Genomic DNA, 18,977 nt, shown 5'->3' on the forward strand with positions numbered 1-18,977 from the left:
GAAAGTTTTTTAAAATAAAAAAAAATTCTGCTCTGTGAAAGACAGTGTTGAGAGAATATGAAGTCACAGAGCAGGAGAAAATACTTGCAAATGAAAGTAATGAGACCTTTCCTTTCTCTGATCCAAGTGATGTGGTCCAAGCCCCAGGGCCGGGAGTGCAGGGGACATGGGTCCACTGTTTTGTGAAGGGGGCCCAGGACACACTTACACTCTCCTGGACAACCTCATGGCCTCTTTAGAAGGACTGAATGAAGGACCAGATAAAAATTCAGTTTTTGAGCTCTGCAGCAGATTCAAGTGGCCCTGGGAGAAGCACGTCCTCAAGCCGTGCTGCCGCCTCCACACCTTGGTTGGGGAAGTGAAGCACTGGGGAAACTCCACCCCTCAGTGGTTTCTATGTCTGGCCTCAGCCCCGAGGTCTGACTCACCTGGGTCTGCTAACAGGCTGGCCACCTGACAACAAGTCATCAGGGAAATGTCAAAGGCACACTGTGCTAAAGTGCTGCTTTTTTCAAGCGCCCCTTGAATGTTCATCCACCACGGAATCATCTATTCCTCCTGGGAGACTGAGGAGGACTGACAATGTAGCTCTCCCTTAATGACTTCATGATTTGCTTTGTATGATCATGTACAGTAATCATCAATAGCAGATATTAATAAAAACAAACAGACTAAAATCTAACTCCCTCTCATGCATGTACACATACACACAAAAGGCATTCAGTGCCAGCGGCTATCTCTGGGCAGTGGGATTATGAGTGAGTTTTCCCTTCTTAAATTTTCAAACATAAATTACTCACATAACTGGAAAAGGGAACATACATTTAAATATAGGCTGCCACTACACTGGAGTTTCAACTTCTGTGTTTCCAATTTTTTTCTAGTCGCAACCCTCTGGCTCATTAAAATCTAGTCCTCCCTTTCAGCTGCTGAAGGGCTTTGCAGAACAGTGAGTGTTGTGGGGTTCTGGGAGCTCCAGGGAAGCATGAAGTCACTGGCAAGAGTTAGCTGGGTCCTGGCCTGAAGTGTAAGTCTAAGGTAGGGTGGTCATGCAAACAAGCAAGAGACACAGGAATTCAGAGAGCCTCTGAGCATCACGGAGCCCGCCTGTCCTCTTCTCCCTGCCCTATTTTTAGCTGTTTGAGTACAGGACACAGTTGGCTGTTCCGGATAGGAAAGCGGTAAAGAGGCCAGGTAAGAGACAGAGACAACTGCAGGCTCTGCCTACCCTAATCTTCCAAGCTTATCGGATCCTTTCTTTCCCAGGCCAGAAATGCCAAGTGGATGGATGTTTGTTGAAATGAGTATCTGTGTAACAGGACACACTGCTGACAGAGGAGGCCTCTCCCTACTATACTTAAAAGAGATGGGGGCAGGGATGGAGTGCAGACAGTGACTAGCACCAAAGGGCTATGCAACACCTGACCTGAGTTATAGATTAGAAATCAAACAAGCTGAAATTTGGGATGAGGATGATCACTTTACTAGCCAAAACCAGATAGCAAGATGTATTTTTAACAACCATCCCTTTTCCCTGGGGTTTTACTACAGGATGCAGTCAGGCACAAGGGCTAGAACTCATCCAGTCTGTAAAGTAGCCATAAGGGTCCCCTGGGTTAAACCTGTTCGTTCCCCAGGTCAGGAGCTGGCCCTGTAAACTTCCCCATGGTTAGCGAAGTACTCACAGGCAGTTTCAGACTGGAGTGCCTGCTGTGAGCGATGCCAGGTGCCTGCTAGAAGAGCGTGGAGGTCCTGGTCACTGACAAGAAACAGGAGAGGGAAGACCGAGGTCTGAAACACAGGGCATGGGGAGGGACAGGGCATGGGGAAATGGAAAAGGAGTAGGGGGTTAAGAATATGCAAATCTGGATATCTTCATCATTTTGTAGATTAGAGCCAAAGAAGACAGAAAAAAAAATTCTAGCCACGGCCTTATCCTATGAGAGGTGGAAATATAATACTACAACAGTAGGTTTTTAAACAGACCAGAGCTGGGGTATCTAAATCAGCAGAACTCTCACGGTGGTCCCCTGGTGGGGGGGGGGGGTCTACACTTATTACGAAGTGTCAACATTCAGTCTTGAGAGCTGGCAGCCAGGGCTTCCCATCCTCCTTACTGTCGAGAAATCCTCTGAGAACAGATTTGATTTTTGCAAACAGGCTTACATCCTAGGAGGCAGGTTGGCAGAATAAGCTGTGTGATCAGGCTATGTAACAGGGTTTCTGGACCAGAAAAAGATGTCATCAGACATCTTTTTGGATTTGATGACCAGGAACCAGGCCTGTTCTCTCAGGCGTTGGGTGAGTGACTCCAAAGGCACTTCCCTCCAGGGTAAGTCCCACGGGCAGGGACTTTTCTCTGGCATCTCAGTGACTAGCACAGCCCTGAAGAGTGGTGGGCCCTCCCTGAGTCAGTGCATGAGTGGCTCAGCTTAGCAGAATAACTGCACAGCTTCCCCAAGTCGTAGCTTCCCTGTGTGAATGCTGAAGCACCTTCTAATATGTTGAGCCCTGTATGGAGGAGGCAGACCTAGGTCTCCTTATCTATCAGCCAAGTTCTGCGCCTCAATGCCATGAGCCAGACCAAAATGCATCCTTCATGGTGGCCTTCATCTTTGTTTCTTCAGTTGGCACTCTTCATTTCTCATGGACCATTTCTCATGGGCCTAACCCATAAGTGTCCCCACACGGTATGGTGCAAGGTGTTTACAGGTGTTCCTTGAAAGGCTTTCTGATAAAAGTTTGGGAACCACTACATATCACAGTTCCCTCCCTTGGGGATTCATGGGACACCAGTATATTAAAGGCTCTGAAAAGTCCTGCAGTAAAGAGAGCGGTTTCTCAGTGGTTCCCAAACTAAAACCAGTTCCTTTACTCAGGAACTCAACAAAGGTAGTCACATATCCATCTCAAAAGAGGGAATGTGAATCTAGCCATCTCCTGATTTCACCCATAGAGCCTTATGTTTCGGTGGACTACCTCTTAAATTTCACGAAACACCTCGGTTCTGCTGAACACAGTCTGAGCAATGCTGACCCAGAGTGCTTTGCATCCATCGAATCATAGCATGGTTGCTTTTTGCTCTTCCACACACTTCTCATTCCCCCTGCTACCCCCACTGTAGGACTCCAGTGCTTTTAACTTGTCCCTTAGACCTGCCCTATTCCCCTACTGGTCTGTGGGCTTGTGTGTCCCCAACATCAATGGAAGTTCCACTAGGGCAAAAGCCATGTCACGTGTTCCTTATTTCATGTCTCCTATACCTTCTAGCACTGAGCAGTGCTGTGCTGAGTAGAGGGAAGAAACTCCAAAGATGCTTTCTGAGCTGAACTAAATTCAAGTTCCCTTTAAATATCATTTAAGAAAAAAGTACCACAGTAATATGGGGACAAAGATGATGCCTCAAAGAAACTACCTCAGTTTCCCCATGATAATACTTATTTTTATCCATCATTTATTGAGTGTTTGGTAGGAATGCTGGCTAAAGTCATAAGATGCAATATCAATCTTCAAAGCAACCCCAAGAGGTGGGGCTACTATCATCACCTAGGCTGGAAGGTCAAGGGCCAACGGGTGGAGAATGGACTGTCCTGGGGCACTGGGAAGACCAGCAAACAGCATCACATTCCTCAGGAGGAGCTCTGGGAAGAGTCAGAAGGGCTGCCAGGCACATAGAGGTGCGCAGAAGGAGCTGTCTGGTCGCCAGACTCAAGCTTGTTCCAGATGTTGCCTTTTCCTTTTAAGTTTGGCAGATGATTGGGCTCTGCACCCAAGAAGAGAAACAGACGCCAGCTTCAAGTTTCACAGCAAGAGGCAAGGCCACATCCTCCTCCCACATCCACCCCAGCCTTGAACAGACCCTAAGGAGGAGTACTTACCCACGAAGTACTCCATGAGTGAGCATGGTCCCTCACCCCCGAAGACATGCTCTTCACAGGAGATCATCTATCTGGGCCTGACGGCCCCTGGCCTGCCGGGCTGCTGCCTGTCCAGATGCTCTAATGCTGATCTGGCCTCAGCTCCGGCCTAACACAGGCCCAGGGCTGGGCATGCTCAGCTCCTAGCTAACCAGAAAACCCTTCAAGGTTTTCATGAGTGTGCCACGAGCTCAGGACAGAAGTGGCCTTCAATACCAGACAGAAGAGTTCGGTTAACAGGGCACCTTGGTGTTGAGGGTGCTTCAGGCTTGAGGAGGGGTCAAATGGCAGCTTGAAATAAACCAGAGCGAGTAGGTCTGAAACAGCCAAGATGTTCTACAGGTGCCTGATGAAAGGACACCACGCATGAGTGGGCAGTGACAGCCCCCATCGCCATCCCTAAAGGAAGTGGGCAACCCTCAGTCACCTCAGCAGCCAGAGCAGGATTACTGGGGACTCCTCCCTCTGCTTTTACGCTACCAGTTAGCATTTGGGCACCTACACTGTGCAGGCACAGAAAAGCACTTCACGTGCATCCTCTCATTTCCACCTCATAATAACTCTATGACACAGTTGCTGTAACCCCCATTTCACAGATAATAAAACTGCAGCTTGGGGATGTGAGTGACCTGCCTAAGACCACAGTGAAGAAACGGCAGCTCTGACACCAAGGTCCACACTCTTAACCACCTGGCTCTGCTGCCTCTACCTGATTCTACTGAACATCGTGGCACCCCAAGTGGTGCCCCTGGCTGGCCACCAAGGAGATGTCAGCTCCCTGCTCCAGAGCTACCTGTTCCTAGGTGGGCCCTGCAGCTAGCTCAGCAACTCGTGAGCATCCAGACCCCTCCTCATCTCTCCACCGGGGCCTTCTCACAGGAGGAGGCCTGGCCCAGCCATTTCAAAAGAGCATTGTGTGGCACCCCATCACCATGCCTGCAATTGTGTACGCCACCTGTAAGAGAAGAAAACAATCCCTCCATAGGGCCCTTCAGGTGACAACTAGACAAGCAGGGCGGCTCTGGTCAACTGGTTAACAAGCATCCTCCAGGAAACGTTTTCTGAAACCTACTCCTAGCACATGCGGTCCTACATCATCACTGCCTTTTTCTTGCCTGTACCTGCCTCTGGACAAAGCTCTTTGGGCTGGGGGGAGGTCTTGTTCTGGCTTACATCTCAGCACCGGACACACCGTAGCTCTCAATGAGGACCTGCGGAATGGGTGGTACTTCCTTCAGATGCCTTGTGTTGGAGCATGATGTCTGGGCCACATCCTTGACTCGGCCCTAAGCTGCGTGAGTGCTGCTCTCCTGGCTTCTCCCAGCTCTGGGAAGAGGCTGGCACCCAGTAGGTGCATTGTGCGCAGGTGAGTGGGTGGCAGGGCCCCTTTCCCAGCCCTCGCAGGGCTGGTCGGCACCGTCTCCTTCTCCAGGTCTCAGCTGATGTCTCCTCCTCAACGAAGCCCTCCTGGGCCACATCACCACCTGGGTCCCTTTGTCCCGTTTACAGCCTCCACAGCACTCAGCACAGTCAGTAACCATCTGGGTTGGTTGGTTCTTTCTCCCAGACTAGACTGTGAGAGCTCCACGGAGCAGAGACCATTTCTTCCCCCCAATCATTCCTGTGCACTCGTACAGAGCCTAGCATGGTGCCAGGCACACAGCAGGTGCTCAGTGAGTATGTGGAATGGGTGGGAAAGGGTCTTCAGTGAAACAAAAGAAAAGAGCAGAAAGCGAGCTGGTCCACCTTTACTTCTCTCTCAGGGACCAAAACCAAAGTTCTGAGCAGGCAGATGCCCGGGACTTCCCAATACCCAAGTGCTCCCACATCCCAGCCCGAGGGGCTCAGGGCAGATCACCGCCTGAGAGCAGTGAGGGTGGGTGTACAGCACTGTCCTGATGGGTGGGATGGAGCAATGTTTCACTGGATGTGGCCCCAGAACTCAGCTCCTGTCCCATCAGGCAACCGGACACAAGTGACCACCAACAGTGATGGAGTACAGTGCTCAGGACGTCCCTCAAGGCCCCACCACACAGACCAGGTACCCAGTCGGGGGCAGGCACTGGGCAACAGTCACGTCAATGACTCAGCACTGCGTGTAGGCAGACGAAGTGGCTCAGATTCAGCTAATAGCTCTGCTGGAAGGACATGGTAAAATTTAAAAATATATATTACTCTTTAATATACAGAGGTTAACATGGCTAACGCCAGAGTAAGGATTTGCCTTGAGCGACTTGGCCAGCTCTAGGGCTGGGCTGCCCTGACCATTCCCACCCCTCTTTGGGACCACTACTGCACCCATGACAGCCAGAGACAGGCACAGTTGGTGGGGAGGGTGCAGGGTCAAGGTGCCTGGACCCCATGAGAACGGACCTGCTGACCTGGCCCTCATGAGCACTGCACTCAATTTCAGAGCCAGCCAGGCATAGACAAGGAAGACGTACAGATTTTCTGTGTGGCACAGACAGTAGTTGCCTCAGACATGATGGAGCAATGGTATCCCCCCACCAACGCCCTGCTAACTGAAAAGAGGAAGCTTGACAGAAGAAATGAAACTGCTATTGTACTTGACCTAACGAATGTGTCTGTGAACACCCCAGTGTCACTCCAGTGCCGGGGGCATCATAGCATTCGGGAACCAGGAAACACCGGCTGGCTGGGTTTGCACATCATGTCAGCTTACCATTATACTCAAACAAAGGCCCTCTCACAGCAGCCTGGAGTTGGTGAAGCAGGGACTGCTGTCTCCATTTGATTTGTAAGGAAATTGGGGTCCAGAGAGGTTAAGTGACTCTCTCTGGGTCACAAAGCATGTAAACTGCCGGGCCAGACCTTAAAAATGTTCTCTGAGTCCTATCTAGTGACTTCTCCCCTGGTCTCCCTGGCTGACTGCCAGTGTTATACATGGTTTTCCTGGATGTGACACATAAATTCTGGGCCTCTGTTTCCTCATCTGCATAGTGAGAAGAATGAGGCCTACTTCATGCTACCAGCCATGCCACCTATGAGTCTTTGACAAGCAGAGGGTCCAAGTTCCAAATATGTGCAAAGGCCTCACAACTATAACCCCAATTACTTTTTACGCCTAGACTCTTTTAACAGAACACAAAAAAACTCTATAACCCTCATGACTGTGTTCTCTGTGGGGGAAACCTTGGTCTTGTCTTATTGAGAGGCCTGGGATAGCAGGAAGTGACCCAGCTCTTCTACTGCCTGACCACTTCCCTTTGGAAGAGGCGCCTTGTCTTTTTGAGTCTCTCCTTTCTGGCTCTAGAGAGACAGCTGTCGCTGCCTGCCACCTACCCTGATGGTGTATGGAAGCAAAAAGTGGTAAAAGCATTACAAAAGGAGAGCAGGATGTGCATCCCTTCTCAAGCACTTCCTGGTTATATGTGACCCTAGGCAAATCTTTTTATGCCCAGAGGTTGGTTTTCTCATTACTAAAAATGGGGGGTGGTAACCCTGCCCAGCTGGCCTCCCACAGTTGCTATGGAGCCACCAATAAGACCAATAACATTATATCTGGGAAAAGGACCAAGGACACCCCTGAAGAGATGGCTGATTCCAAGACTAGGGCAGGAGAAGGTCAGGGGGAGATGAGACTATCTCATTATGTTGGAAAGCAAGGAAATGTACAGAAACTGATGGAGAGGGGGCAGAAGGACATAAAAACCAGCTTGAAGGTCAAATTTGAGACAATGTGACCACCATAACGAGTAATGACATGATAGTGTATAACACACTAAATTTTAAAAATCCGTGAACCAACATTGATAGAACAAAAAATAAAAAGAAGGGAAGGGCAGAAGGAAAGCTTTTCTTAACAGAAGAATGCTGACTAACAAATGTAGGAAAAATAACAGAAATAGAAAAATCACTATTTTATAACCACCATAGTGATAACAGATCCAGGTAAGATCATCAAGGAATGCTAAAGCCAATGGGTGACAGATTGTGATCCAGGATGTGCAGAAATGCACAGATACCACCTTGATCGAATGACCAAAGCAAAGATCACTAATGACAGGACAAACCCACAGCAGGCGCCTTCTGACATGATGCCAGAGAAGGACTCAACATCGCTTATGGAATTCTCCTACCAAAACATTTAACCTAAATCCAAGCCTTAGGCCAACCCAGATTAAAGGACATTCTGCAAAACAACTGGACTGGGCTCTCCAGAAACGTCCAAGTGCACACACAAACACACACACACACATACACAGGGTGGAGGGAGATAAAGCAAGTGGGGCAACATGTTAACAACTGTTGAATCTAGGTAAAAATGTTCACTGTACTGTTCTCGTAACTTTTCTGTAGGTTTGAAAAATTTCAAAATAAAAGAAATGAACAAGGTCCTACCAATCCTTGGAAAGCTGTGGTGTCTGCAGTGACTCGGGCACACTCACCTGTCAGGTACTCCAGGACGGCGGCCATGTACACGGGCGCGCCCACTCCAATCCTGTACTTGGGGTGGCCTTTCTTGATGTACCGCAGCATCCGGCCCACAGGGAAGATGACTCCTGCCTTGGCGGACCGGGAGGTTTTGGTGGACTTCTTCTTCCCACCCCGGCTGGACATGGCGGTGGTCCTGGAGATGGATCAGTAAACACACTGTGGAGGCAAGAGACACACGGGTCAGGATTACTGGGGACAGTGCATCTCCCCTTCCCCCATGCCTTCTGGCCCCTGGAAGAAATGGGTTGTGCCAGCAGATGCCACTGCCTGCAGCCGCTGAGCCCCACGAGCCCAGTTTCTGCATTCTGCCGGTGTGCTTCAGCCCTGGAAAAGAGAACGGCTTCGCTTTTCACATTTTATACCATGACATCAATTTTATCGGCCACTTCCATTTAAACGTTACGCTGACAATGACTGCTCTTAAGTGCCTCACCTTTATGCCACATGATGCAAAAGAAAATGGGATTTCTTGGCTACCATCTATACGCTTGTTTAATAATTGTATTTCCATACACTTGAGACCTGGGCTGATAAATTTGCCAAAGCCTTCATAAAAGAAAAGAAAACTATGTCACCTGCCCCTAGAATGAAGATGTAAGGCATATACCTAGGTTCTCTGATGAAAGCAGCATCTCTACCTTAAGGTCCTTTACCTGTGAGAGGCAAGAACAGCTCACAGGAGTTCAGTGGGCAGCCAGGTTGGAGTAAGAGGCCCTCTGAGCACTTCCAGACTGCTAGACAGGCCTGTCCTTAGAGAAGAGGGAGGAGAGTTCTTCCTTCCTTGGTCCCCACCCACTCCCATCCAAAATGCCCCCCAGTCCGAAGGATCCCCCCTCTTCAACACCTACTGTGGGGTCCTCTCTTTTCCACCCCGACTGTGCCCGGATCCAGGTCACCACTATCTTAACCAAATGATCACAAACATCTCCTGAAAAGGACTTCTCACCACAGGCCACACTCTAATCTACCTGCCCTCCACTGGCTGGGCTATCTCCGGACACACAAGTCTGAATACGCCATGGCCCAGGTTTTAAAGTTTTCCCTGCTGCCACAATTCCCAAGATAAAATCAGGGCCCTCGGCCTGTCACAAAACGCCCTAGAAATCTAGGCCTGGCACACCCATCTAGTTTTACCTGTGCTTCCTTAGGTCTAAACACAAACACAGGCAGTCCCCCCAAGTGCCCTCCTCCACAGTGGCTGTGCCCGTTAACCAGGACCTCCTTTATCCTTCAGGCTTTTCTGCCCTCTGCCAACCCCTCCCTGAGTGCTCTATCCTCTGGGCTCCTATGTGCTTCACACCACAGCACTGACGTGCACACGCCCCCGCCCCACCCCGCCATCTCTCCCATCACACTGCAAGGTCTCAGAGGGCTGCCCCCGACTGTATTCCTAGTGTAGCACCACACAGTAAGGTCACAAATGTTTACTAAGAGCATTCAAGTCATTCATGCATTCACTTCAGGAATTATGCTGGGGAATGGAGACAGCAGTGCACGAGACAGATGTGGTTCCTGTTCTCCCAGAGCTGGTGGGGAAGAGAAACAATAAATAACCCTACAGTCATTTAAATGGTAACTGTGAAAGGCCAGTGCAGGGTGCTGGGAGAGGGGCTATGCAGAGCCCTCAGCCTGTTCTGGGGCGTCAGACAAGCCTTCCCTAGAAGTCACTGATGCTCAGACCACTGAATAAAATGGGCAGGTGTCTCATCTTCTCGTAAACTGAGGTCAGGCTCCACGGTGTTTGGGCCCCTCCAGTTGCCACAGTCCATGTCTCTATGACCATGGAAGCCACAAAGTTAGGAGTCCTTGTTACTCTGACACCCGACCCTAACCCCAAGATCATCTCAGATCACCTGCCTGACAGAGAGATGGCCAAAACAGCAGAGAGCAGAATTCCTGGACACTCTGGGGCAGCTGTGCTGACTGGCTCACCAGAATTAAGGGGGCTCAAGGCCTCTGTGATGAGAACCCTGTATTTCACCCTGTCAAGGCGGGCACCAAGTCTTAATTGATCACCAAGTGCTAAAGAGAGTCCCAGAAGGGTCTGGTTTTTCTGAAACAATTAGTTGGCTCCATTTCTTCTGTAATGAGCTCTATTTGAAAACATTTCCTGCAAACAGGTGCCCATGCTCACTCTGAGCAGGAAATGGTATGTGCACACGTGTGTGCATGTGTGTTTGCAGGGAAAAGCTGTAACTGGGCTCCTAGCAGTCTTCTGCTTTAATGCAAATGTGTTTCACAGACCAACCCCATGCCTTTGGACTAAGAGCTTTTACATCTGAATGCTTCCGCCTTCCAGAAGGAGAAGCCTGTTCTTCTTGGAGCACAGACTCCAGCTCTGTCTACAGGCGGACCTGTCTGGGTATGTTTGGGGCTGCCTTTGTGGGAATGGGACAATGTCCTGTCCCAGAGAGGAGCCACTACCATTGAGGGAACTGATGGGCCCTAGACACGCTTATTCTTCAAAAGTAATGCTCCTGGGGTTTCCCTCTGACTTGAGTCAAGAGTCTTAGTCGACATGCTGGTAACTCCCAGGTCCCTAAGCCGGCGCACACCTGGTTGCTGAGCTCCAGAGCTGTTCTGACTGCCTGCGGCAGGGCCCACTTGTTAAGTCCCACAGGCAGGTGAATTCCTCTGGGTTTCTCAGCCCCAGCGGTGGCAAAACCATGCATCAAGCTGCCAGGCGGGAGTCACCCTGTCCCTATTTCTCTGCCCACCTCCGCAGCTCCCAGTCATTAGTAAGGTTCAACAGAGGCTTCCCTAACTTCTCAAGCCTCTTCCCTTCTCTTCGCCCTCCCTGCCTTGGTTCAGCTCCCACTACTTCTCACCTGTTCTCCCCAGCACCAGTCTCTCTCCATGGACCCCAGAGGATCTCCGCCCACTTTGCTGGTTCCCCATCACCCTGAGCCAGCCACAAACAGCATCCTTCAACTACTTCTGCAGCACTGCTTCTGCCACCCCTGCCTAGGCTGATGTCCCAGGCTGCCCCTGAATTCCTGACCTGTGAAGCTGTGTCCAGAATGTTTTTATATAGGCTGCTTCCCCTGCCTGAAACACCCTCTGTCCTCTTGCCAACCTGCTGAACTGACGCTCACATGACCCCTCTCCTCGGTCCTGACCATGGAATTGCTCACTGCTCTGTGTTCCCACAGCACATACGCCGGCATATATCTGTGTGCCTGTCTCCCCAACTCGACTCAACCTGGAGCTACTCCATGCCAGGTGCTGTAAGTCAACTCATCTGTAGCTCCCCAGGTCCCAGGAAAGATCTTAAACATCACTGCCACTCTGCTGATAGAAGAACATCTTCACGTCTTATTTAGAGTCAGGCTCCTCTCTGATAGAGCAGCCCGAGTCTTCATCCCCTCCCCAAGGGGCCTGTCCTCAAGGGATTCTGTTCCTCACCCCTCCTCATGTTCTTCCTGCACTTCTAACTATAAATCCCCAAGCTGCAGCCACAGCTCTGAAAGAATTCTGACTGAGCCATGCAGCCTCATGACATCCAGTAACCTGTGGTGATTTTTAAAACATCATTTGGAAAATGATGTGCAATCTCCAGATCAACCAATCAAAGAACATGTTGGGTCCATCCTGCTCTTCAGAGGTCTACAGGATGTGGGCAGCTATGGCCAGGCACCAACGTGGGGGGAGAGAGTGGCTGTGACAGAAGTGGCAGTTGAGCACCGTGGTTAATAACTCGAATTCCAAAGTCAGACTGACCTGATTCAAGTCACAGCCCTACCACTGAAAGCCTATGTGTCCTAGATTAGCTGCTGTAACAAATAAGCGCCCCCCCGCCCCCCGCCAGCTTATTTCTCACTTGTGAAAAGTCCAAAGTGGCTTCCATGACTGGCTGGTGCTTCTCTGCAGGACGATTTGTGGATCCAGACTCCTCCCACCCTTCAATGCACAATTCAGGGTTACTACTGGAGGGAAAGGGCCATGGAGAACAACACATGGGGGCTTTCAGAGGCCAGGCCTGGAAGTGGGGCACATCACCCCTGTGATCCACTGACTAGAACGTGGTCACGTGGCCACACCTAATTGCAAGAGAGATTGGGAAATGTCCTCCAGCTCTGTGCTCCGAAGAAAAGAAGAAACAGCCAGTCTCTGTAACCTGACAGACCAACTTGAAAGCTGACCCTGAAACCAGGGTCTGAGTGACCAGTCAAAGCCTACTTTGACCCATGTCCTACGTCTAGCCTTTTCTGAGAGACGGACAGTCCTACGTCATGGAGAAAGTGGCTCCTTCTGCATTCACCTTCTCTTCAGGGCACTGAGCTTGCCCACAGGAGAAACAGCAATAATACGTTATCGAACTAACAAAGCTGTGTCCTTCCTTCCTGGACTCGTCCACCAGGGGGGCACCCTGTTCAGCAAACCAGAAGCCCTCAGCCCTGTAGAGGGCCCCACAGGCTTTGAAGACAGTGATAGGTCTTCAGGCAATCCTGGCATCTGTTCGTTACTGAACATTAGCTTGGCGGTCTTTTTGACTGTTATCAGGCCAGGAAATGAAAATTCTGTGGTTGGTCCTGAAGGGATCTCTGTGGTCTTTATCTCTGCAACTCCTCCAACAATAAATCATTCACAATAGACATGAACCTTGTTTGCAGAAACCCAAAGTTCACACAGAGACACACTGGTGGAGGGGGCTGTAGAGGGAAGAGCCAGGCTCGAGTGAGAAGCAGGTCTTTGATGACAAGCCCCTCAGCGATCGAGATGAGACCGCTACAACGTGAACTGTCCTCAAAGCACAGGACCAAATGAGAAGCCTGGCTGTGAGGATTCCATGAATAAGACGGACACAAAAACAAGGAGGAGGGGCAACAGAGTTCAGGAAGGCAAACGGCCATCCTACCACACCCTTCTATTCCTCACCAACAGGGCACCCTAACTGGTTCCTCAGTGCGCTGCAAACCACCTTCATTCCCACTTCTACCCTTCGGCACATGCCACTCGCTCAGTCTGGAACACTCTCTCCAGCCCTCAGTCTGGGGCAATCCTACCTAGTGGTCCCAACATGTCCTCTGGCGATGGAGACCCATTCCTGCAGTGGCTGTGCCGTGTGGCCCCCAGTCCCAGTCTAGTGTGGAGCAGCCCCACGCCCAGACTCTAGCTTTACACGCAAGGTCCCGCTGACCTCCGGCTCATCTCTCCCTATTTCCAGCAATGAGGGCTCCACCAGGCTGAATCACTCTGTTTCCTCAGTAGACGCTCCTGCGGTGGCCCCTGAGCCCAGCGAAAAATCCCTTATGATGCACCTCAGCCACCATGGAAATATGTTCAATCGCTTTTCTTAGTCTTATATAAAGTGCTTTGCAAGTGCAGTTTCCAGCCCCTCCCTCCAACATGATTGCCACTCCGGATCCAATTTATATAAACATTCTAAAGCCAACTATCCCACTCTTAGCACTTGTTACACTGTATCACCACTGCCTATTTCCTTGTCTGTCTTGATGGGATGGACCAGGCTGCTCTGTTCACCACTGTATCTCTAAGAACCTACCACCCTGCCTCGTTCCTGAGAGGCCCTCAAATGCTGGCTGGGTTGGGACTGATTAGTTACAGTGGATGGGGTTCTCCTGACAAAAATGAGGGCAGCATTTCCAAAGGCCACAGGACTCAGAGATGTGGTAAGTGAGACACCAGTCCGGGACCTTCTTTGGGACCATTCGTGTGGAAGCCCAGACCCTCAAAATTCAGGGAGCTTGTGGAGCTACCTTGGGGATTCCCAGGAGGGGAACACTGCAATTTCCCTGATGGCTGAGGTTGGAGCCTGCAGAGGCCTTCTGACTCCCTGACCATTCTATGGCTCCAGCAATCTCTCTTCTTGCCGTAAGACAGGCGCAGTAACACAGACCAGAGGAAAGTACTGACCTTCCTCATATCTATAAGACGCTGACCTCTGTAAAAGATGCAGCATAGAAAACTCTTAAATAATCAGGACACTCACAAAACCACTGGAATGGTCAATGGTGAAGTCTTTTATTATCTAAGCAATGAATGTGTGCATATTGATCTTGAGCAAAATATTGATTAGAACTGCTGGGGGGCTGCGAGTAAGACAGCCCTATCTCCAGCACCCAAGGATGGAGGAATCTGAGCTATCAGCGCTCAAGTCGCTGTTACAGAGCGAGGACTGCCCCATCCATTCCCTGCAGCTGGATAAATGCCCACGTGTCCACATGCATTTGTCACCTTCCCATCAACTCCAATCACGAAGGCAAACCCGAGACACTTAATTCTGAAGCGCAGGACACTAATCCTGTTTACTGCATTCTCTTCCGTTTACTCCTATCGTACCAAATGATTAACGGTGTCGTTGCTGTCATGTCCCCAGAGGCATGCGGATATACTACACAACTATCACTCACAGAGCAGGGGTTCACAAGCTGCACTCTGATTGGCTCAGAACAGAGACTTGGTCTGGTACTCTGGCCAATCAGGAAAAACATCTCTCTCCATTCATAAAACACTACACCATAAAATGAGGCGGATGATTAAAGAACTTACAGTCCACCCTCAGTGAACCAAGGGACTGCAAACAAGGAGAGAAGGATAAATTGAGACAGTAAGTAAACCCTAAACCACACATTTTGTTCCAGCAGATACTACTCTCCTCATGTGTTAGGTTTTTAATGGCGGGAAAAAAACAAAAGCTGAACACAAGTGTTACTCACTACAAGCAGGAACAGTTAGCAGGAAGCTAGGCTGGGATTAAAATTTCACCTCTGCAAACCCACTCCGTGGTGTACTTCCTGAGCGACACTAAAGGAACCAGCACTATTCTTCAGCAACAGTAAGGCAGTGTCTGCTTGCTTCATAAGGACATTTTCCTTCAAACTTCCTCTCCCTTTTAAAGGTTGTGCGAAACTCAGAGAGAATCACTCGAACGGAAGGCCATCAGAGGAAAATGTGAGCTTCAGTAGGGCAAGACCCTGGTGAGGCTTGGCATCTAGAGGCTACTCAATATTTGCTGAACTGATGAAGCATTCCCAATAAAGGACATCTGACCACATCTTCCTCCTACTCAAGCCTTCCTCCTACTCAGAGCTTGTTACTGCTCTTAGGAAGAAGTTTAAATCCTTCAGTGTGTTTCTGATCAGGATCCTCTGTGATTTGGTCTGTTTGGCCCCCTGGCTTCACCTGACTCCCCTCTAGAATCCAGCCATCCTGAGCCTCTGGTAGTTCCCCCATATGACCTGTTCTCATTGTTCTCAGGCTCTGCACATGTGGGGCAGGTCTCAAACACTTGTCCCCACCTGCCCTCCTTTGCCCAGCCAACTCTTACTTGGCCTTTCCGTGCCTGGTAAGGGCTTGCTCCTGAATAGGTTACTGTCTGGGAGCTGCTATGGGATCTACTGTGGCCTCCTGTACTGATCCTGCAATGGCTGCCTGCCTGCCCTCTCCTCCTCATATCAGCTTCCCAAAGATAAGAACTGGGCATTTCTTTTTTTTTTTTCTTTACTAGATTACCAGTTTATTATAAAAGGATATGACTTGGAACAGCCTGATGGAAGAGATACATAGGGCAAGGTCTGGGGAAGGGCATGGAGCTTCCATGCCCTCTCCAAGTGTGCCACTCTCTCCAAATCTCCACTTGTTCACCAACCTAGATGCTCTCTGAACCCTGTCCTTTGGGGGTTTTATGGAGGCTTCATTACATAGGAGGCACGACTGACCAAATTACTGGCCACTAGTGATTGATTCAACCTCCAGCCCCCTCCCCTCCTGGGAGGTGGAGGGACATGGCAAGACTGGACATTTCCTGATCAGGTTCTGTCCCTAGTGCCTGACCCTCAAGAAAATGATTCTCAAGAAATATTTACCGAAAGCTGCAAGACACTGATCTGGAAGGCTTGATCCAAGTTAACAAGCTTTACAACTCTTTGGAATGAAGAGCTGACCCACTTGGGCTCACTCATAAGAGCTGGGGAGGGGCCCAATGTATTTCTAAACCTACAGAACTCAGGAAGGACCCATAAGCCAGGTATGGGCCCCACTGAGCCCTGCCCCTTCCCAGTCCATGTGCCAAGAATGGGGCTCTGAAAAAGCTGACATAAATCCAAAGGCACACTCAAATGAGAGCTAGAGGCTGCTGAAATTCTGATGAACACCACATATAGATTCTTGTTGGGTTTTGTCAGGTTGGGTTTTCAGTTTATGCTTGTTTATTTAAATAAAGCTCCTTTAAATGGCTTGGGGCGCCATTAACTCTGAAGCTATTAGAGGCAGGTCTGAGAATACATGTATGTAGTCCAAGTCTCTCTTGGAAGGAAGGGATGAGGGATCTTCCAGAGATCTGCTGTCTGGAGGACCAGAAGAAATGGCAGATTGAGACGTACCCCTCCCTGATCTTGGCCCATTTGGCATAGACCAAGCTAGTGACTTATAGTTGTGTAAAGTGTAGAGTGTCGTGTGTGATGTTCCAGACAACTCTTAAAGTTTAATAAAATGTGAGCCATCCCTTCCTCATTCTAAAGGCCCTCCCTGCCTCAAACAATTTTCATATACTTTAACCCCTTCCCTCCTACTAAACGCCTTTATCTAGGGATCAGCATTAACAATGGTAAGAGATTAAAACAATAACAAAGTGGAAAGATTTCCCACTCTCCTCCTAAAACTAGAGTAAAGAAGAATTTAAAGTCTTGAGGATTTAAAATAAGAAAGAAAGAAAGAAAAATAGGTTAAAAACACATTTATCCTCATAGGGTAGCCTCTTGTGCAAGACTGAGATGCTACTGCCCAGCTTTGGTTAGTTGTGTACAAGGGGTATTAATTCCAGTTGCAGGCATGAGGTGTCCATTTCAGAGCTAATAACTCCTCTGAAAGACTAGTAACCGAAACGTGGCCTGGAGTACACGGATTCCATCTAATTCACAACTAGAGTGTCCCACTCAAACCTAAAACTGTTCAAAATTCCCTGAGTCCCTAGAGCAGGAAGCCTTGTAACAAAGCACTTTCCCCCCTCTTTAATGATAAAACCTCAAGCCACAAGGGTAGAAGAGAGAAGCTAGCAGGAGTGCCGCTCTAATTGTCTATTCTTATATGCTGTTTATTGGATCATTAAAGTCTTACAAGGACTTCGTGGTAATTGTAATTATTGAATTTAAGGCTTGTCTCAGCTGTTTGTATCAATACATAAGTCTCTTACTTTCAAACTCAGGAATATTTTTCCCTAACATCTTGTCTAAAAGAACCTTCCAAGCAATCTACTGACAAGATCCTTGAGTGATCTGTGGTCCCTGCAGGAGTGGACGTGGGGCGCGCCATTCCGCACACCTGTTGTCAGGTGGCATGGCCAACAGCATCCTGCACACTCACCTCCTCACTCCACCCCACCCCCAGCGAGTCTCTTCCCTCCCGGCCTTCTCCACCCGAGGAACCTACAGCCTTCCGGAGTTACCTTAAAAAAAACTCCCAACCACAAAGCAAACAAAAGGCCGGTCAGAAGACGAGCGAAAGCAGCGGGGGTTCCCGTGGCCCCTCTCCAGGCAGTCCCTGGACAAACTCCTCCCCGCGCCCGCCTGGCTGCAGTCCCGCAAGTATCCCCCAACCCCCCACCCCACCCTCCCAGCAGATACCAGCCAGACGCCTACACCACGGCCACCTGGGGCTCGGGCCCCACTTATTGTGCCGGGGACGGCAACTCGCCGGCGGACGGGCGCCTCACCAAGTACAACTCCGCACACAACAGCTCCCGGGCGTCCAGGCCCAGGCCGGCCGGCCAGCTCCCCGCCGCCTCCCCCGGCCTCGAGTCCAGCCCGCCCGCCCCGGGAAGGGTCGCCGGGGGACGGGCCAGGGCTGTCTCCTGCCCACAAAAGCGCCCAGGCGCAGGCAGGAGGACGCGGTTCTAAGAGAAGTTGGCTTCCGGGTTTGCTTTTTGAACAAAACCAGAGGGACTCCCGCGCGGCCGGGGCAAGGCCTGGGAGGGCGCCGTGCGCGCGCGAGGCCCCGGCGTGGGCCGCGCTGAGTCCGGCGGCCCGAGCGCGGCCGTGCGCCGCCCGGTACGCGCCAGGCCCGGAGGCTCCCAGGTACCCTCGGCCGGAAGAGCGAGGCGGCCGGACCCGGGCGGCGGGGACGGGGTGCGCGGCGAGGGGGCCCGCGCGGCACTTACGGGGCGGCTCGGCGGCGGCAGCGGCAGCAGCAGCAAGGTGTCTGGCCTGTGCCCTCTCGGCCGCTCGCGCCTTTTCTCTCCGCGCTCCTGGCTGGCCCGCCCGCCTCCTCGCTTCCCGCCCGCGCGCCCCGCGCTCGCCCCCTCCGCCCGGCTCCGCTGCTGAGTGAACTGGAACCAGTAGCCGCGGCCCCGGGATTCCCACAATGCACAGCGCGCCGCTCGTCACATCCCATCCCGTCCCCGCGCGTCCGGCCACCCCTCCCGCGCCACCCGGGCGCCCCGGCCTTGACCCCCAAGCCCGCGGCTGCGCGCGCGCGATCCTCCGCGCTGTACCGCCTGGACGTCGGTGGGTCAGTCCCCTGGCCGCATCGCGGCCCTGGCTCTGGCCCTCAGCCCTTGGTCAGCCCGCCAGGACACTGAACGCTGGGTCCCGCCCGAGCCGGGGACTCGCCCTCAGTTAAGTCCTGGGAAAGGGTCGGGACCCC

The 18,977-nt window shown here is 51.0% G+C and overlaps 1 protein-coding gene across 4 annotated transcripts in view; it reads right to left on the minus strand.

Moving 5' to 3' along the window:
• Positions 1-18,648, minus strand: part of MACROH2A1 (macroH2A.1 histone) — an 80,333-nt gene extending 61,685 nt beyond the window's left edge. For 2 of the 4 annotated variants that reach the window (XM_068535924.1, XM_068535925.1), the window contains exons 1-2: positions 18,493-18,647; positions 8,327-8,531 (exon numbers count right to left, since the gene is read on the minus strand). In XM_068535924.1, coding sequence (XP_068392025.1) covers positions 8,327-8,498 — 172 coding nt within the window. In that variant the 5' untranslated portion in view covers positions 8,499-8,531; positions 18,493-18,647. Of the gene's footprint in view, positions 1-8,326; positions 8,532-18,492 lie in introns of all 4 variants that reach the window. The other 2 variants (XM_068535923.1, XM_068535926.1) reach the window with 2 other exon arrangements.
• Between the last annotated feature and the right edge of the window lie 329 nt (positions 18,649-18,977).

The sequence above is a fragment of the Eschrichtius robustus genome, chromosome 2, assembly GCF_028021215.1.
Source record: "Eschrichtius robustus isolate mEscRob2 chromosome 2, mEscRob2.pri, whole genome shotgun sequence".
Taxonomy (NCBI): Eukaryota; Metazoa; Chordata; class Mammalia; order Artiodactyla; family Eschrichtiidae; genus Eschrichtius; species Eschrichtius robustus.